Below are 15,020 nucleotides of genomic sequence, written 5' to 3' on the forward strand. Positions count from 1 at the left end.
AAGATGGAGAGAGAAGCAACGGTTCTGCAAGAAGTTCACACGAGTGTAATCTCGTTCTTACCGCACTAGATACATAAGGTTCTACTTCGCAAGAAGTTGCGCCAGCTTTGTTAATTATAATATTGTTATTTATGTAATGTTGTATGCTTGGAAATAAATTGAACATTTTTGGAACTATAGGTACATTAATCGATCGTCATTCTTCTATAAGAAAATATAAGATACAAAAATCCATGCTTCGTCCTTGAATTATTTAACCTCTAATCTTTAAACTAACCTAAGAGATAATGAAATGATAAGAGAGAGAGGAATACTAGAAGTTTCACTTCTGTCGTGCGTAGGCTGGACACACCCCTTTTTTTTTAATCGAATATAGTTATTTTCGTATTTTGGGGTTTTTTGCGACTTTTTAGCAAGTAGCCTTTTCAGGTTGAATTTTTTAAATCGTGTTTTAAAAACATTATTGAACAAGCAACTTTAATAGTTTAAGGAGGAGTCATTTTAAAATATTAAACAGAAATACTCCGGTTTTAAAACTTTTTTTTTTTTTTTTTTTTATAGCTTTGCTTTTATTTATTGAATCTACTCTTAATTTTGAGACTAACAATAAGTTGGCGAATCTTAACATTAAAATTTAACTAACAGTATACTAAGACTGCATTCTGGTTGCGCGTCCCTCAGGTCGTTCGCTGGGTGGGTAAGTCGTTGCGACGAAGGCGTGATTGGTTGCTCAACCTTGTTAGACCTCTCGCCAGGTGGTTAGGGTGCACCGATAGCTTGCTTAAGTACTTTGCCTTCTGTTCAGCGATCACTTCTTTGACTGGTAGGATGTTTAAGTCGCGGTGTATGTTTTCGTTGCGAACGTACCACGGTGCCCCGGTGATAGTTCTCAAGATCTTCGACTGAGCTCTTTGAATTATGTCAATGTTGCTATTGCTGGCGTTCCCCCATAACTGGGAGCCGTACATCCATATAGGTTTTAGGACCGAGTTGTACAGCAGGACTTTATATTCAAGGCTAAGAGATGACCGAGCGTTGATAAGCCAATGAAGGCTGCTGGCTTTTAGCTTTAGGTGTGTTCTTTTGGCTTCAATGTGCCGGCGCCATGTGAGTCTTCTGTCGAGATGTACTCCTAGGTATGTTACTTCGTTTGCTTGTGGGAGTAGGGTGTTGTTTAATGTAATCGGCGGGCAGTTTTGCCTGTTCAGAGTGAACGTAACGTGCTTGCATTTTAGTTCGTTCACTTTAATTCGCCAATCTGACAGCCATTTTTCAACATCGACCAAATGAAGAGCTAGCTGCGCAGTTGCTTGAATCGGGCATTTTGAGCGGCTAAGAATAGCTGTGTCATCGGCAAACGTGGATGTTGTTAGACGTGTGCTTGTCGGGATGTCTGCTGTGTACAGGACATATAAAATTGGTCCTAGCACGCTACCTTGAGGAACTCCAGCTCCAACAGTGTAATCGTCAGATATAGCAGTGTTGCACCTCACGACAAATTTTCTGTCGAAAAGGTAAGACTCTAAAATCTTGTGGGTGCTGTAGGGAAGCATTGTCTTGATCTTGTACATTAGACCTTCTAGCCAGACTCTATCAAATGCTTGAGAGACATCTAAAAATATGGCAGTACAGTACTCCCGTTTTTCAAACGCGTTCCGAATTTCGGATGTTATCCGGTTGACCTGCTCAATTGTTCCATGCTTTTCACGAAACCCAAATTGGTGTGACGGGATTCCTTCCTGGATTCTCAGGTATGTGTTTATCCGAGTCATTAGGCATTTTTCAAAGAGTTTGGATAGGCAAGAGAGTAGGCTTATAGGTCTATACGACGTGGGGATAGTGTGGTCTTTCCCCGGCTTTGCTATCATTATTATAATTGACTTTTTCCATCTCACTGGAAAGTGGCCAAGTTTTGCGATGGCATTAAATAGCTGGGTGAGAGTGCAAACAGCGCAGTATGGGAGCTCAATGATCATTTTGGGAGTTATGAGGTCGCAGCCCGGGGATTTTTTCGGATTCAGTTGTCTTTTGATGATGTTAACGATTTCGTTTGGGCGAAACTCGATTGGCTCATGTTGAGGCTGGGGTTCATATGATAGAGTCGGCAAAGTAAACGCATTGGTGGCAGGATTTGGTTGGAAGACATTTTTAAGGTGTTTGGCAAACGTGCTGGCTCTGTCTGCGTCGCTGCGCGCCCACCCGCCTGTGGAATTTCTAATTGGCATCACGGTTTCTTTCGGTGAGCTCATAGTTGGGTGAGCTCTCCATAGTGAATGTTTTGTACTGTTAGTTGACAATTGCTCTATGTAGCGGCGGTGGACATACGTTTCTTCTTGCTGTAGAGCTTGATTAAGTTGACGTGAGGCTTGTTTTAAGCGTTGCTTAGCAGATGGCGATCTGTGACATTGCCATTCTCGGCGTAAGCGTCGCTTTTCGAGGACGAGCTGTTCGATTTGTAGATTTGTCTTCTTTTGAATGTATTGTGTGTTTGTAGTTTGAGGTGTTGAAACTCGAGCTGCAGAGACGAGTACAGACTCCAGTGAATTAACAAAACTGTCTACGTTGGCTTCGTCGCTGAGGTGAGGACTCAGCTCAATGTGTGAGCTGATATACTTCCTGTACTTAACCCAATTGGTTTTATGTGAGGTCAGTTTTGATGAGTGATCCCATGTTCCTGGGTGTCGGAGTAGAGTAAAGAGGACAGGCGAGTGGTCAGATGAAAGATCCGAAAGGCATTCGGCGCTTATCATATTTTTAGGAATATTTTTGGTAATCGCAAAGTCTATTAAATCGGGAAATTTCTTTGGGTCTGCCGGCCAGTATGTTGGAGTGCCAGAAGAAACATAGTCTAGCTTGTTCTTAGCTTTGATAATTGCATTATAGAGCTGCTTTCCTTTTGGGGTCACGAGACGAGATCCCCAGTGTGTGTGCTTGGCATTGTAGTCTCCTGCTGCTATAAAGTGGTCTCCGAGTGAGTTGAAAAACTGCATAAACTCATCTTCGGCTATGGAGAAGCGTGGGGGGCAGTATACGGCGGCTAGAGTTAGTTGCTTGCCAGTATTTAGGTGTATATTTATTGATGTGGCCTGTATGTAGTTTTTAGAAAATTTCGTATGGTAATGGTGCTTAATACGGCTTCTGATTAAAATTCCAGTCCCGCCGTGTGCTTTACCATCTGGATGATTTGTTCCATAGAATGTATATCCTCGTAGTTGGAAATTGTATTTGTTTGTAAGATGTGTTTCTGAGAGCAGCATTACGTCGATTTGATTGTCTAGAAGGAATTGCGCTAACTCGAGTTTGTGCTGCGAAACGCCGTTAGCGTTCCACGTAGATATTCGTAGGGAAGTCATTATTTGGATTGTTGTGAGACCAGCATTTGTATAAGTAGATTTTGGTTTCGCATTAGATCTTGCATGGTTGTACGCATAAACGACATAAACTCCGTAAGGCTTTGTTGTAGACTGCATATCAAAGATTCAAAGTTACTTTTTGGCTGCTCCGGCGGTTGATGCTGCTGAGCCGTGTTCGGTTCTTGGTGTGCTGATTGCGGCAGTGAGATTTTTGGGGCTGGGGTAGCCAGTCCTGATTTTAAAGCGCTTGCGTATGTGACATTTTTGGCAGAGTTTATGGGTCCTAGTGAGGATCTGGCTGCAGTCGAGAAGAAGACTTCAGGGTTTGACCTGGAGGCTATGAACTGATTATTTTGGGTGCGGGCAGTAGATCCCCTCTGGTGGATGCGGCTTTTCAGCTCCTTATAAACTGGGCAACCTCTGTAGTTAGCAGTGTGGTTTCCACCGCAGTTGCCGCACTTTTTCGAGTTCTGGTCATCTTTGCTCGCTGGGCAGTGTGCGGAGTCATGGAGCTCACCACAAACTACACACACCGGGCGCAGTTTACAGTAAGACCTTGTATGGCCATATTCTTGGCAGTTCGCACATTGTACCGGGCCATTGCGTTTGTGCGGCTCCTCAACTGTAATTCTGCGGTGCAGCAGGAACTGAAGATTGTATATAGGGTGCACTTCGTATTTCTTTAGGGGCTTAATTTGTGGCTCGAGCTCAACCTTAAAGAGTGGCTGTGGCTTTCTATCCCTGTTAAGGATATTGAAGACTGTCTTGGCGCTAAATCCCTTCTCTTGTAGCGCCTTTGTTATCTCTGCAGGCGATACTTCGGGCTCTATGCCCTTAAGTACGACTTGCAGGCCCTTGCTGCTTTTTAGCTGATACGTGTAAAAGTTCTTTTTTTTGTCGGTGAGGTATTTCGATAATACTCTGTAATTATCTTCAGACTTCGTTTGAACTTTTGTTTCCTGTATATTGCCCTTTACGAGTGGTATTATGTGGAAGTTGTCCTTGCCAATAAGCTCTATAATTTTGTTGACCAGAACGTTGGAACTTTTTTCTCGTATGTAGATTGGCGGGGGCTTAGGCTTCCTTTTTTCGACTTCTGTAGATTCGGCGTCATCCTCATAGTCTGCCAAGATTTTAAATCGGTTTGAGTTCGTGGGCGTTTCTATTGCAGCTATATTAGCATTGCCACGGGTTATTTTCCGTTGAGAGTTAAGGGGGCTCAGCTTCCTTTTGATTTGAATGTACCGATCCATACCAGTCTGCACAGCCGGCTTAATATTTTCCTTGTTATTGTTCTCTTTTTCGGGCAGCGCAGCGGCAGAAGTATTAATGTCTGCGCTGCTAACTGATGACGTCGTTAAACGCGCTGTCGTTACAGTTGCGGTTGTTGTTGTTGTTACGGTTGACGTTGTCAAAGAAATTGCGGTGCTAGTTACTGCGCTCTTTGGCTGCAGAGACATCGATGGTAGCGATGGGGAGCAAGATCGCGCTCTTTCGCTCTCTACGTTTAAGAATTCGGTCAAGTTTGGGGTAATTGACCGTGTTTGTGTTGAGCTTGCATTACTTTCGGTTGCTTTGAAAGTAAAGTAAGCGTTGTTTCTTTGTACTGAGAGCCGTCTCTCGTCTTGCTCACGTTGACGTTGTGTGCGAACGTCGTTTAGACTCATTTTAAGTGTTGTGTTTTATATTAATTAATTAATTAATCAATATAAACATTAGCGATTTCATCGCTAAAAGCGTCTTTTCGCGTTGTTGTTGATTTTCGAAACCAGTCACTGCACTTTTTGATATTATTGAGTACTTTTTTCCCGGAGCACAATAAATATACGTCTGCATGCGACGACGATTCGATTGCGAGACTTTTTGAAGAAGTTTTTATTATATATTTTTTTTCGACACGACCAGAAGATTGTGTAGTGCACAAGCATAGAGCTCAGAAAAACGCAATACAATTTTTATGTCACAAGTATGTGGATAAAATATTTTGACTCTATTCATAAACGCACCGACTTGTGTGTTTTTAAAATCCGCTCTTTTTTAAGGTCGATATCTTGAAAACTATTTAACGTAGACTATTGGTCAAAAATATATCGGGGATGCTTTCTTCACAATGTTGCAAGCTTTAGACCTATATCCTCTGAAGGGTGTACAAATATTGCTTTTTAGAAGTTTAGTCGATTTAAAGACTGAAGTTATATTTGCTTTGATTTTATAAAGCTAGTTACCTTTCTTGTGTTATTTTTAATTTTACTAATGTGTTGTTTTTTATTCCAGAACAACTGGACCGCATTGAAGAAGGAATGGATCAAATCAATGCTGATATGAGAGAAGCCGAAAAAAATTTAAGTGGAATGGAAAAATGTTGCGGAATTTGCGTCCTTCCATGCAATAAGTTTGTATAGCTATTCTTAAATCTCTAGGATTTAATGGGTGTATTGTATTTGTTGAAAAGTGATAAACAGTTAAAAGGTAGTTCATGCGATCTAATGAGCTGTACGAGGTGTGTTCAAAAAGTATCACGAATTTTGTGTTTTTTCAAAAATTATTTATTTATTCATGAATATCTATTTTGTCCCCTTCAAAGTAATCTCCATGAGATATTTTGCACTTGTGCCAACGGTTTTGCCAATCTTCGAAGCACTTCAACAAATCATTTATTTTATCTTGTTCAGCTCCTCCTTCGATGCCGTCTTTATCTTGTCAACCGTAGCATAACGTCGTCCTTTCATGGGCCTCTTCAGTTTAGAAAGAAGAAAAAGTAACAGGGGGCCAGATATGGGGAATACGGTGGCTGCGGCATCATTAGTGTGTTGTTTTTGGCCAAAAAGACGCACACAAGCAACGATGTGTGAGCAGGGGCGTTATCGTGGTGCAAAAGGCAATTATTGTGCTTCCACAAATCCGGGCGTTTCTGGCGGATTGCTTCGCCCAAATTGCGCATAACTTGCAGGTAATATTCCTTATTGACCGTTCTTCCCTGTGGCAAGGAATCATGATGCACCACCCCCTGCAATCGAAGAAAACTGTCAGCAAAATTTTCACATTGAAGTGCTCGGTCGTCCGGCACGCACTTCGTCGTTCACATCTTCTCGGCCTTCTGAGAACACTTTGTACCACCGATAAACAGTCAACATTCGGAATGCATCCACGCACTTAATTTCGTTTTTCACACAAAATTTGATACAGGTTCTTTGATCCATTGTTTTGAATAGGTAAAAATCGAAGACGATCCGAAATACGTGCAAGCAAAGCAGCTGTCAACAATTAAGTGAACATTCAAAATGGCCGAGCTTGTCGGCATAAGTGAGAGACATGAGTACCAACATATCGCCACAAAAACGACGAATTTCGATGAGAGGTAACCCGCGAAAATTCAAAATTCGCGATAATTTTTGAACACACCTCGTACATATAGTATAGCGTGTAACAGCTTCCCAAAATGGTACTATCATCAAGTCCCGTGTGTCATCAAGGGGTGTGTCCCGTGTGTCGAAATTATGATATTTTCATATTTTGTTATTAAAGAGTTTCCCATAATTTATTCGTGTTCTGTATAATACTATTAAAAGTACTATTACAGTGAATACAGACTTAAGCAAACAATAAAACAAGAAAAGAAACTAATTTTGTCAAGCCGAAGCTTATATACCCTTGCACACATCAAATATATCAAACGAAATAGATATAGGCTAAACAACATCGAATCTATGACGATTTTCTGTTAATTTTACATATTTTCGACGATTTTTTATATGGCAGCTATATGATAAAGTCGTCTGATTTTTAATTAGTAATTTAGGAGTCATTAAAAAGTCTAAGTTCCAAAAATCATGATTGTCTGATGAAAAACAACGATGTTATCATTTTATTTTCGTTAATCTATATATACAAAAATGGAGACAAAAAATGTGCGCAATCGCATCACATGAAAACGGCTTGACCGATTTGGCTGAAAATTGGTAGGGAGATAGCTTAGAACCAGAAGAAGGTTTTAGCATAAGAAAATTTTGGGAAAACCTTCTGGAAAAGTCGCTAGCGGCTCAAAAGATGTACACAATGTTGTATGTAAAAAAAAGATCATAGCTGCGTTGATTTTGTGTATCGATGAAGTCGGTAAAAAATATTTAAACAAAAAATAGAGCGAGCTTAAACAATTTGAAATAATGCCTGCTGTTAGACGAATAGGACTTGGACGGCGTTCGCGTAATGCAATAAATAGTCAGAATTTCCGTAATAGTCGGACGCAAGAGGAACGTGCAGAAATAAATGCATCGACACGTGCCCGAATGGCACAGCTTCGCGCTGCACAAACCCCACCTCAAGCCCGACAAAATAATAGAGGAAGACGAACCGCAAATGAAAACTTGAATCGCGCTGCATTCGCATACAATCCGGAAACACCCTAAAAAGATCATAGCTGTGTTGTTATTTCATTGTCTGTCGTATGTCAGCATTGCAATGCACTGAAGTTTCGATTGGAAACCCCCGGCTTATGCTGTGCAGGTGGCAAAATTAAATTGCCCGTTTTGGCTCATCCACCAGAGCCATTATATTCGCTACTATATGGAAATTCAGCCCAATCAAACAGTTTCCTAAAGCTTGCACAATAATATAACGGATGCTTTCAAATGACGTCATTTGGAGCCGAGGTTGTTCATCAACCAAGCTACAATCCAAGTTATAAGGTAATGGCGTCTCTCTTTTATCAATATGAACAACTCCAATTTTTTTAAAATTGCATCCCAACATTCAGATTCAAGGACAAATTCACCACCGAGCGGGCGCTTTGTTACCACCACATAACAAAGATCATAAATTCCTTCAGATCTATTTCATTGGTAATTCGGCAATTGAACTAAATCAACGCTGTGCAATTTTTACTGCAACTAAACGTGAAATTATCGAACAATTGCAAAATCTTCTCCATGAGCATAATGAATTGGTCAGATTGTTCAAAACCGGATTGGAAAAATCATTATCAGCGCTGACAAAAGACCCACAGGTAGCCATGCAAGACAATTTAATGCTCCCACTATCAATGAAGTCGCAGTGGTGATTGTTGGCGAGAATGTGGAATCACGCGATATTGTTCTTAAGCGTCGGGATGATGGCCAATTGCAGCGAGTTTATGAGACTCATCGGTCATATGATGCTCTTCAAGACCCGTTGATGTTCTGTCGTGGAGAAGATGGTTATCACTTCAACATAAAGATGGCTAATCCAATGACAGGTTTGTTTACAAGTTATCACTTCTTTTTGATTCTATAACTAGGTTTGAATTAAAACTTTAGGAGAAGAAACGAATAAGAAGGTCAGCTCTATGAATTTTTATGCGTATCGATTGATGATTCGACTAGATGTTGACAATCATCTGTTAAGATACCGCCGTTTGTTTCAACAGTACTGTGTCGACATGTACGTCAAAGTAGAAACGGAACGTCTCAATTTTATTCGTTTTAATCAGTCGAAGTTGCGCTCGGACGAGTACATCCACTTGCGTGACGCCATCGCTACTGAAGGACACGCGGCCAACATCGGTTGTTTGACCATTCTCCCAGCTACTTATGTTGGAAGCCCGCGCCATATGCATGAGTATGCTCAAGATGCGATGACGTATGTCCGGAATTACGGGCGCCCGGATTTATTCATCACGTTCACGTGCAATCCGAAATGGCCCGAAATTACCAATCTGTTGCTTCCAGGACAAGCATCCAGCGATCGCAGTACTTATGGATTACATTGTGAAGCAGAAGGTTTTCGGCGCAGTTCGTTGTTGGATGTACTCGGTTGAGTGGCAGAAGTGTGGTTTACCACATGCGCACATTCTGCTCTGGATGTTCGACAAGATCAGACCAGATCATATTGATTCGATTATTTCAGCTGAAATACCAGATAAACAAACTGATCCCGAGCTGTATTCCATTGTGACAACGAGCATGATCCATGGCCCTTGCGGTGTCCACAACCCAGAATCAGTATGCATGGAAAACGGAAACTGCACAAAACGATTTCCCCATCCGTTTACGGCTGAAACAATCAGTGGAAACGATGGATATCCATTGTATAGGCGTCGTTCTCCAGATGATAACGGCAAATGGATCGAACTAATGGTGAAACGTAACGAAACAAACGTAACAGTAATCGTGGATAACCGCTGGATCGTTCCATATTGCCCGCTTTTATCGAAAACGTTCTCAACGCATTGCAATGTTGAGTATTGCAACTCTATCAAATCCATCAAATACGTTTGCAAAATATGTGAACAAAGGGAGCGTTCGGCATTGCTGATCCGAATGCAAACGACGAGGTGACGAAATTTCAACTTGGACGCTACGTTAGTTGTAACGAGGCCATTTGGCGGATATTCTCATTTCCGATTCATGAACGTCACCCGACTGTCGTGCACTTATCTGTTCACTTGGAGAACGGCCAGAGTGTCTACTTTACGGACGTGAACGCAGCGCAAAGAGCAGAACGGCCACCAGCGACAACGTTGACAAATTTCTTTTCGACATGCGAAAGCGATCCGTTCGCAAGGACTTTACTCTATTCTGAGATGCCACGCTATTATACATGGAACGCTGCATCGAAGAAGTTTCAACGCCGGAAGAGAGGTGATACTGTTGCTGGCTTAGCTGATGTCTATTCGACAGATGCGCTCGGACGAATATACACAGTTCATCCACGTCAAGATGAATGCTTCTATCTTCGCTTGCTTTTGGTGAACATTAGAGGCCCTACATCCTTCGAGTCGCTGCGTACTGTGGATGGTGTGCTGTGCGCCACTTTTCGGGAGGCTTGCCAACGTTTGAACTTGCTCGAAAACGACGCTCATTGGGACTCAACGCTCGCCGATGCCACGGCTTCTGCGTCAATGAATCAAATCCACACATTATTCGCAATTATCATAGCTATGTGTTATCCGTCGAACCCGACCGCATTGTGGGACAAATACAAGGACCAAATGGTGGACGATATTTTGAACAGAGTACGCAGGACAAGTTCTAATTTCAATCTTGGCATTAACGAAGATATGTACAACGAAGCATTAGTACGGATCGAAGATATGTGCAAATTAAATTTGATGTTATTGGTGAATTTAAAAAAATATATTTTATTTTTTATTTATATATTTATTTTGGTGATAAACTTTTAAACTTCTAAATACAATTTTTCACAAGACACTTTATCAGATATAACTGAACGCGATGCCGATCTGAACAGAACTGCCTTCTTAACTTTTTGATCGGCTCCAATAAACCTCGGCCAGGAGCTTTTCTTCTTTTTGTTTTTCGAACTTCAATTTTTGTTTAGAATAAAAGCTTAAGATGAAACTGTCGCATCTTATTATACCCTTGCAGAGCAAAAGGGTATTATAATTTCAGTCAGAAGTTTGCAACGCAGTGAAGGAGACACCTCAGACCCCATAAAGTATATATATTCTTGATCAGCATCACGAGTAGAATCAGAATACGTCTGTACGTCTGTCCGTTTCCGCGCAAACTAGTCTCTCAGTTTTAAAGCTATCTTGCTGAAACTTTCCCAAAAGGTGTGTAGTTATTGCACGCAGTATATAAGTCGGAACGGACCAGATCGGCCGACTATATCGGATAGCTCCCATACGAGTGAATGAAATTAAAAATTCTCACGCCGTTGTTTTTGATCAGATCCGAGTATAGCCGTCTTTTGAACAATAGTCGAAAATATAGAAAATGAATAGAAAAATCGTCTTAGCTTCGATGTTGTTTAGCCGTTATGTATTTTTTCGACATATTTGATGACTGCAAGGGTATAAAAGCTTCGGTTTGCCGAAGCTAGCTTCCTTTCTTGTTGTGAAATTCAATTATGCTGACCGATGCAATTTGGTGGGGACTTGAAACTCAATCGGCGCAATTGATTGCGCTTCGAACGGAAGCTGATGTTTACTTTAAATTTGAATTGTTTAGCTTAGCTGGGGAACTAAGAGCGGGCCTCAAAGCCAAAGACAAAGGAAATGCGGAGTTTGAAAATATTGTTTATAAAAGCCATAAGTGGCCTGGTTTCATGGGTTGGATAACTCTCCCCCTTCTAAAATGGATCGTCCCGATTCAACATATATTTCATTTAAGTGATCTCTTAATTCTGTTAAAAAAATTTCTTGGTTAATGGATTTTTCTGGATCTGGCCGTTGCTTTTTGGTTACAAAAAATAATATAGTATCTTTGTATTTTATAATAAGTAAAAAAATCAAATATATAATGATTAAAATTAATAATATAAAGGTAAGTGATATTTTAGTATTATTAATTTTTATGAAAGGGTTTAAAATGTTGATATTGTCTAAAGAGAGTTCCGAGTTATTTGATAAGATGTAATCGGATATTTCATAATTTTTAAAGTGGTTCGTGGCTATGTAGTCAAGAATTTTGTTTTCCAAATTGGTATATGAGATGTTATTAATTATGGTTGTACCATTAAATGTTATTAGGAAGGACCCGTTTAAATGGGAGTTGTTAACAATGTTGTAGCCATTTATAAGAATGGCACCATCTTGTATAATGTCTATTTTTTTTTTTTTTCTCTTATTTTTTTACAAGTTGATTTCTCGCCATTTAGTAATTGGGTAAAACAAGTTTTTTCGTAAATTAAAGTGCAATAGTTATTAAAAAGTTCATTCTTAAAGTTAGACATTTCATAAAAAGTATTTGCGCATTTTGCGATTTGGTTGCTTAGTACTAGTTTTCCATCGGTTTGGGAAATTGCTCTGGCGTGATATATCTCGCATCTGTTTTTTATTATTGGGTATTTTATATAAATTATTAAAAGTTCTTTATGCAGTGCGATTTTGAAAACAGAGATATCCATTAAGTCAGCGATAACTACTGGCTCTTGTTCATGTTTTAATATTTCCATGATGTCATCATTGTTTAAAATTTTGGTATTAAAAATGTCAATTTTTGCTAGTGTGATTGTGTCAATTAGATTTTGTAGATCAAATGTTAATAATCGTAAGCGATGTTTTCGTAATGGTAAATCTTGATCAATAAAAACATTTTTAAAGTCATCTGAAAGTGATTCTATTTCTTTGAACAATTTGGAATTGATAATAGATTGTTTATTATTATTTTCAATTAATTCATCGATTTTATTCTGTACTGTAACAAAATCATCATGATCCGGAGCTCCAGCTAACCATTTCCATACAGTGCCTAACTCATTTATCCCCCTTTTGGATCTAGTTGATATTAATTGTGATAAAATTAATTCGATTACTTCTATGTCATATTTAATTTCCCATTGCGACCTTTTATTAGTATTCTTTTTATATTATCTGATTCTACTTTTATTATTTCTTTATAAAAACTTAAGTTAGTTATGTGAAATAAATCGGCGTATGAATCGTATGTCAATACACCTTTATTGTCCTTGAATAGAAGATACTCGTGACTTGTATAGTCAATTATTTCTGACTTTGTTAATAAAATAAGGTGAAGTATGATCACCTGATAAAACATTTTCTGGAAAAAGTAAAAAAAAGGAAGATAATATATTTTTAGAATTTTATATTATCTTTGTGAATAATTCTATTTCTATTGTTAATTATTATTTTGTTGGGTAAGTTTTCTTTAACTACTTGTTTTTTATATCTAGTTTTAAGTTTATTTCTCTCCCCGTGTTTCTTTTCATAAACTACCTGTCCTTCATGATATTCTTTTTCTTTTCTGCTATTATTGTGTGTTTCTAACATTTTCTCTTGTGTATTTTTTAAGATTTGAGGAATATTATCGTGCTCTATTTTGTTATATAGAACGTCAAAGGGTTTTTGGTTCGTTGTAGAATGAATGCTCTGGTTATATTCTTGAGCGGCTCTTATCACTATTTCGGAATAATCGGTTAAATTAAATTCTTCTTTTATGCATCGAGCTAATTCTGTCAATGTTGAATGTGCCCTTTCGACCTGTCCGTTTGATGTACTATGTCTCGGGTCTGCGTAATGTAAGGTTAAACCACACCTTTGTGCAAAAGATTTAAATTGGACCGAGGTAAAGCTCGGTTCATTATCGGTCATTATTACTTTGGCTTGTGGAAATTGTTGAAGTAATTCCATTACTTTGTTTTCAATGTTAGATTTATTTTGTATTTCTTTTACTACTAGAAACTTTGAATAAGCGTCAATACAAGTTAAGAATGTAAGACTTTGCGCATAATATATATCAATGTGTAAATTTTCGCCTTCCTTACTCGGAATTGGGGCTTCTCCAATTGGAATTTTAACTGGGTGTCTGTTATACTTGTTTTCATTACAAATTTTACAATTTTTTATATATTCTTTTAGTTTTGTAAATAATTTTGGCCAATAATACAACCTACTGATTTGTTTATAATTTTCTTCGAGCCCCCTGTGTGCTCTACAATGTGTTTCTTCGACTATAATTGCTCTGTCTTCAGAGTTTTCTACGTCTTGGAGAAATATTCTTGTATACAAAAATTTATTCATAAAATTTTCTTTAAGTGGTTTCTGAATTCTATAAAAGTCCTCTAAAGTACAATGGATACCTATTGTTAAATTTGGAGGAATATATTCCCTTAGAATTGATATCAAATTTTCGGGAGTGTCAAATTCTATTATATGTCTGGTATTTTCGAATATATTAATCGACTCATGTATTGTATACCGCCCCGTTGCTAATAGCAATTGTTGCTTAAACTGGTTTAAGGGTTTTCGGGTTTCTTGTATAACATTCTCAAAACTACTCTCTGCTGAATGCTGAGTGTTTTGATCTGAGACCGATTCGTTACTGTCAGTTATGTTGTTGATCCGAATCCTTGATAAGGCGTCTGCAACTACATTAGTTGTACCTGGTTTATAAATAACTTTTGGCGTGAAACTTTCTATGAAGGAGTACCAGCGTTTCATCTCGATATTAGGGTTTTTATCAGAAATAGCGAAAGATAATGGTTGATGATCGGTTTGAATTTCAATACCAATCACTCCGTATAAGTAATTTCTAAGATTTTTTAGAGCCCATACTATGGCTAAAAGTTCCTTCTTATTGGTTGCATAAACTTGTTCTGTTTTTGATAGGGTTTTCGAAATAAAGGTTATCGGTTTACCTTCTTGTGATAATACTGCACCAATCGCTACGTCCGAGGCGTCGGTGGTCAGCGTAAATTTTTTATTATAGTCAGGCTGAATTAGTTCTACTTGAGCAATGAGATTCTCTTTTAGCTCGTTAAAAGCTTTAATAGCTGGGTCATCCAGCTGAATTAACGTTTTTGTTGACATTCTTTTTGAAATTTTGCCATTATGACCTCCAAGATATTTTGTTAGAGGTTTGGCTATAAGGGCGTAATTTAAAACAAATTTTCTATAATAGCCTGTAAGGCCTAGGAAACTTCTTAGTTCCCGAATATTTTTAGGAAGTGGATATTTAACAATGGTTTCAATCTTTTCTGGGTCTGTCTTGATGACGTTATAAGATACAATGTATCCTAGAAAGTTGGTTTCGCGTTTAAAAAACTTTGATTTTTCTAAAGAGATTTTCATATTTGCCCTTAATAATATATTTATAATTTTGTTTAAGTCTACATAATGTTGTTCAATCGAGTTTGAGAATATTATGATGTCGTCCATGTAGACATGGCATGTTTTTCCTACTTGTTCTCTAAGAATATCGTCCATTGCTC

At 38.6% G+C, this 15,020-nt stretch overlaps 1 protein-coding gene across 2 annotated transcripts in view; it reads left to right on the forward strand.

Moving 5' to 3' along the window:
* The window catches only part of LOC108086994 (synaptosomal-associated protein 25), a 194,143-nt gene that overhangs the window by 104,640 nt on the left and 74,483 nt on the right, over nt 1–15,020 (forward strand). For both annotated transcript variants that reach the window (XM_043208554.1, XM_043208553.1), the window contains exon 5: nt 5,628–5,745. In XM_043208554.1, coding sequence (XP_043064489.1) covers nt 5,628–5,745 — 118 coding nt within the window. The remainder of the gene's footprint in view (nt 1–5,627; nt 5,746–15,020) is intronic.

The sequence above is a fragment of the Drosophila ficusphila genome, unplaced genomic scaffold (genome assembly GCF_018152265.1).
Source record: "Drosophila ficusphila isolate 14025-0441.05 unplaced genomic scaffold, ASM1815226v1 contig_470, whole genome shotgun sequence".
In the NCBI taxonomy this organism is placed as follows: domain Eukaryota; kingdom Metazoa; phylum Arthropoda; class Insecta; order Diptera; family Drosophilidae; genus Drosophila; species Drosophila ficusphila.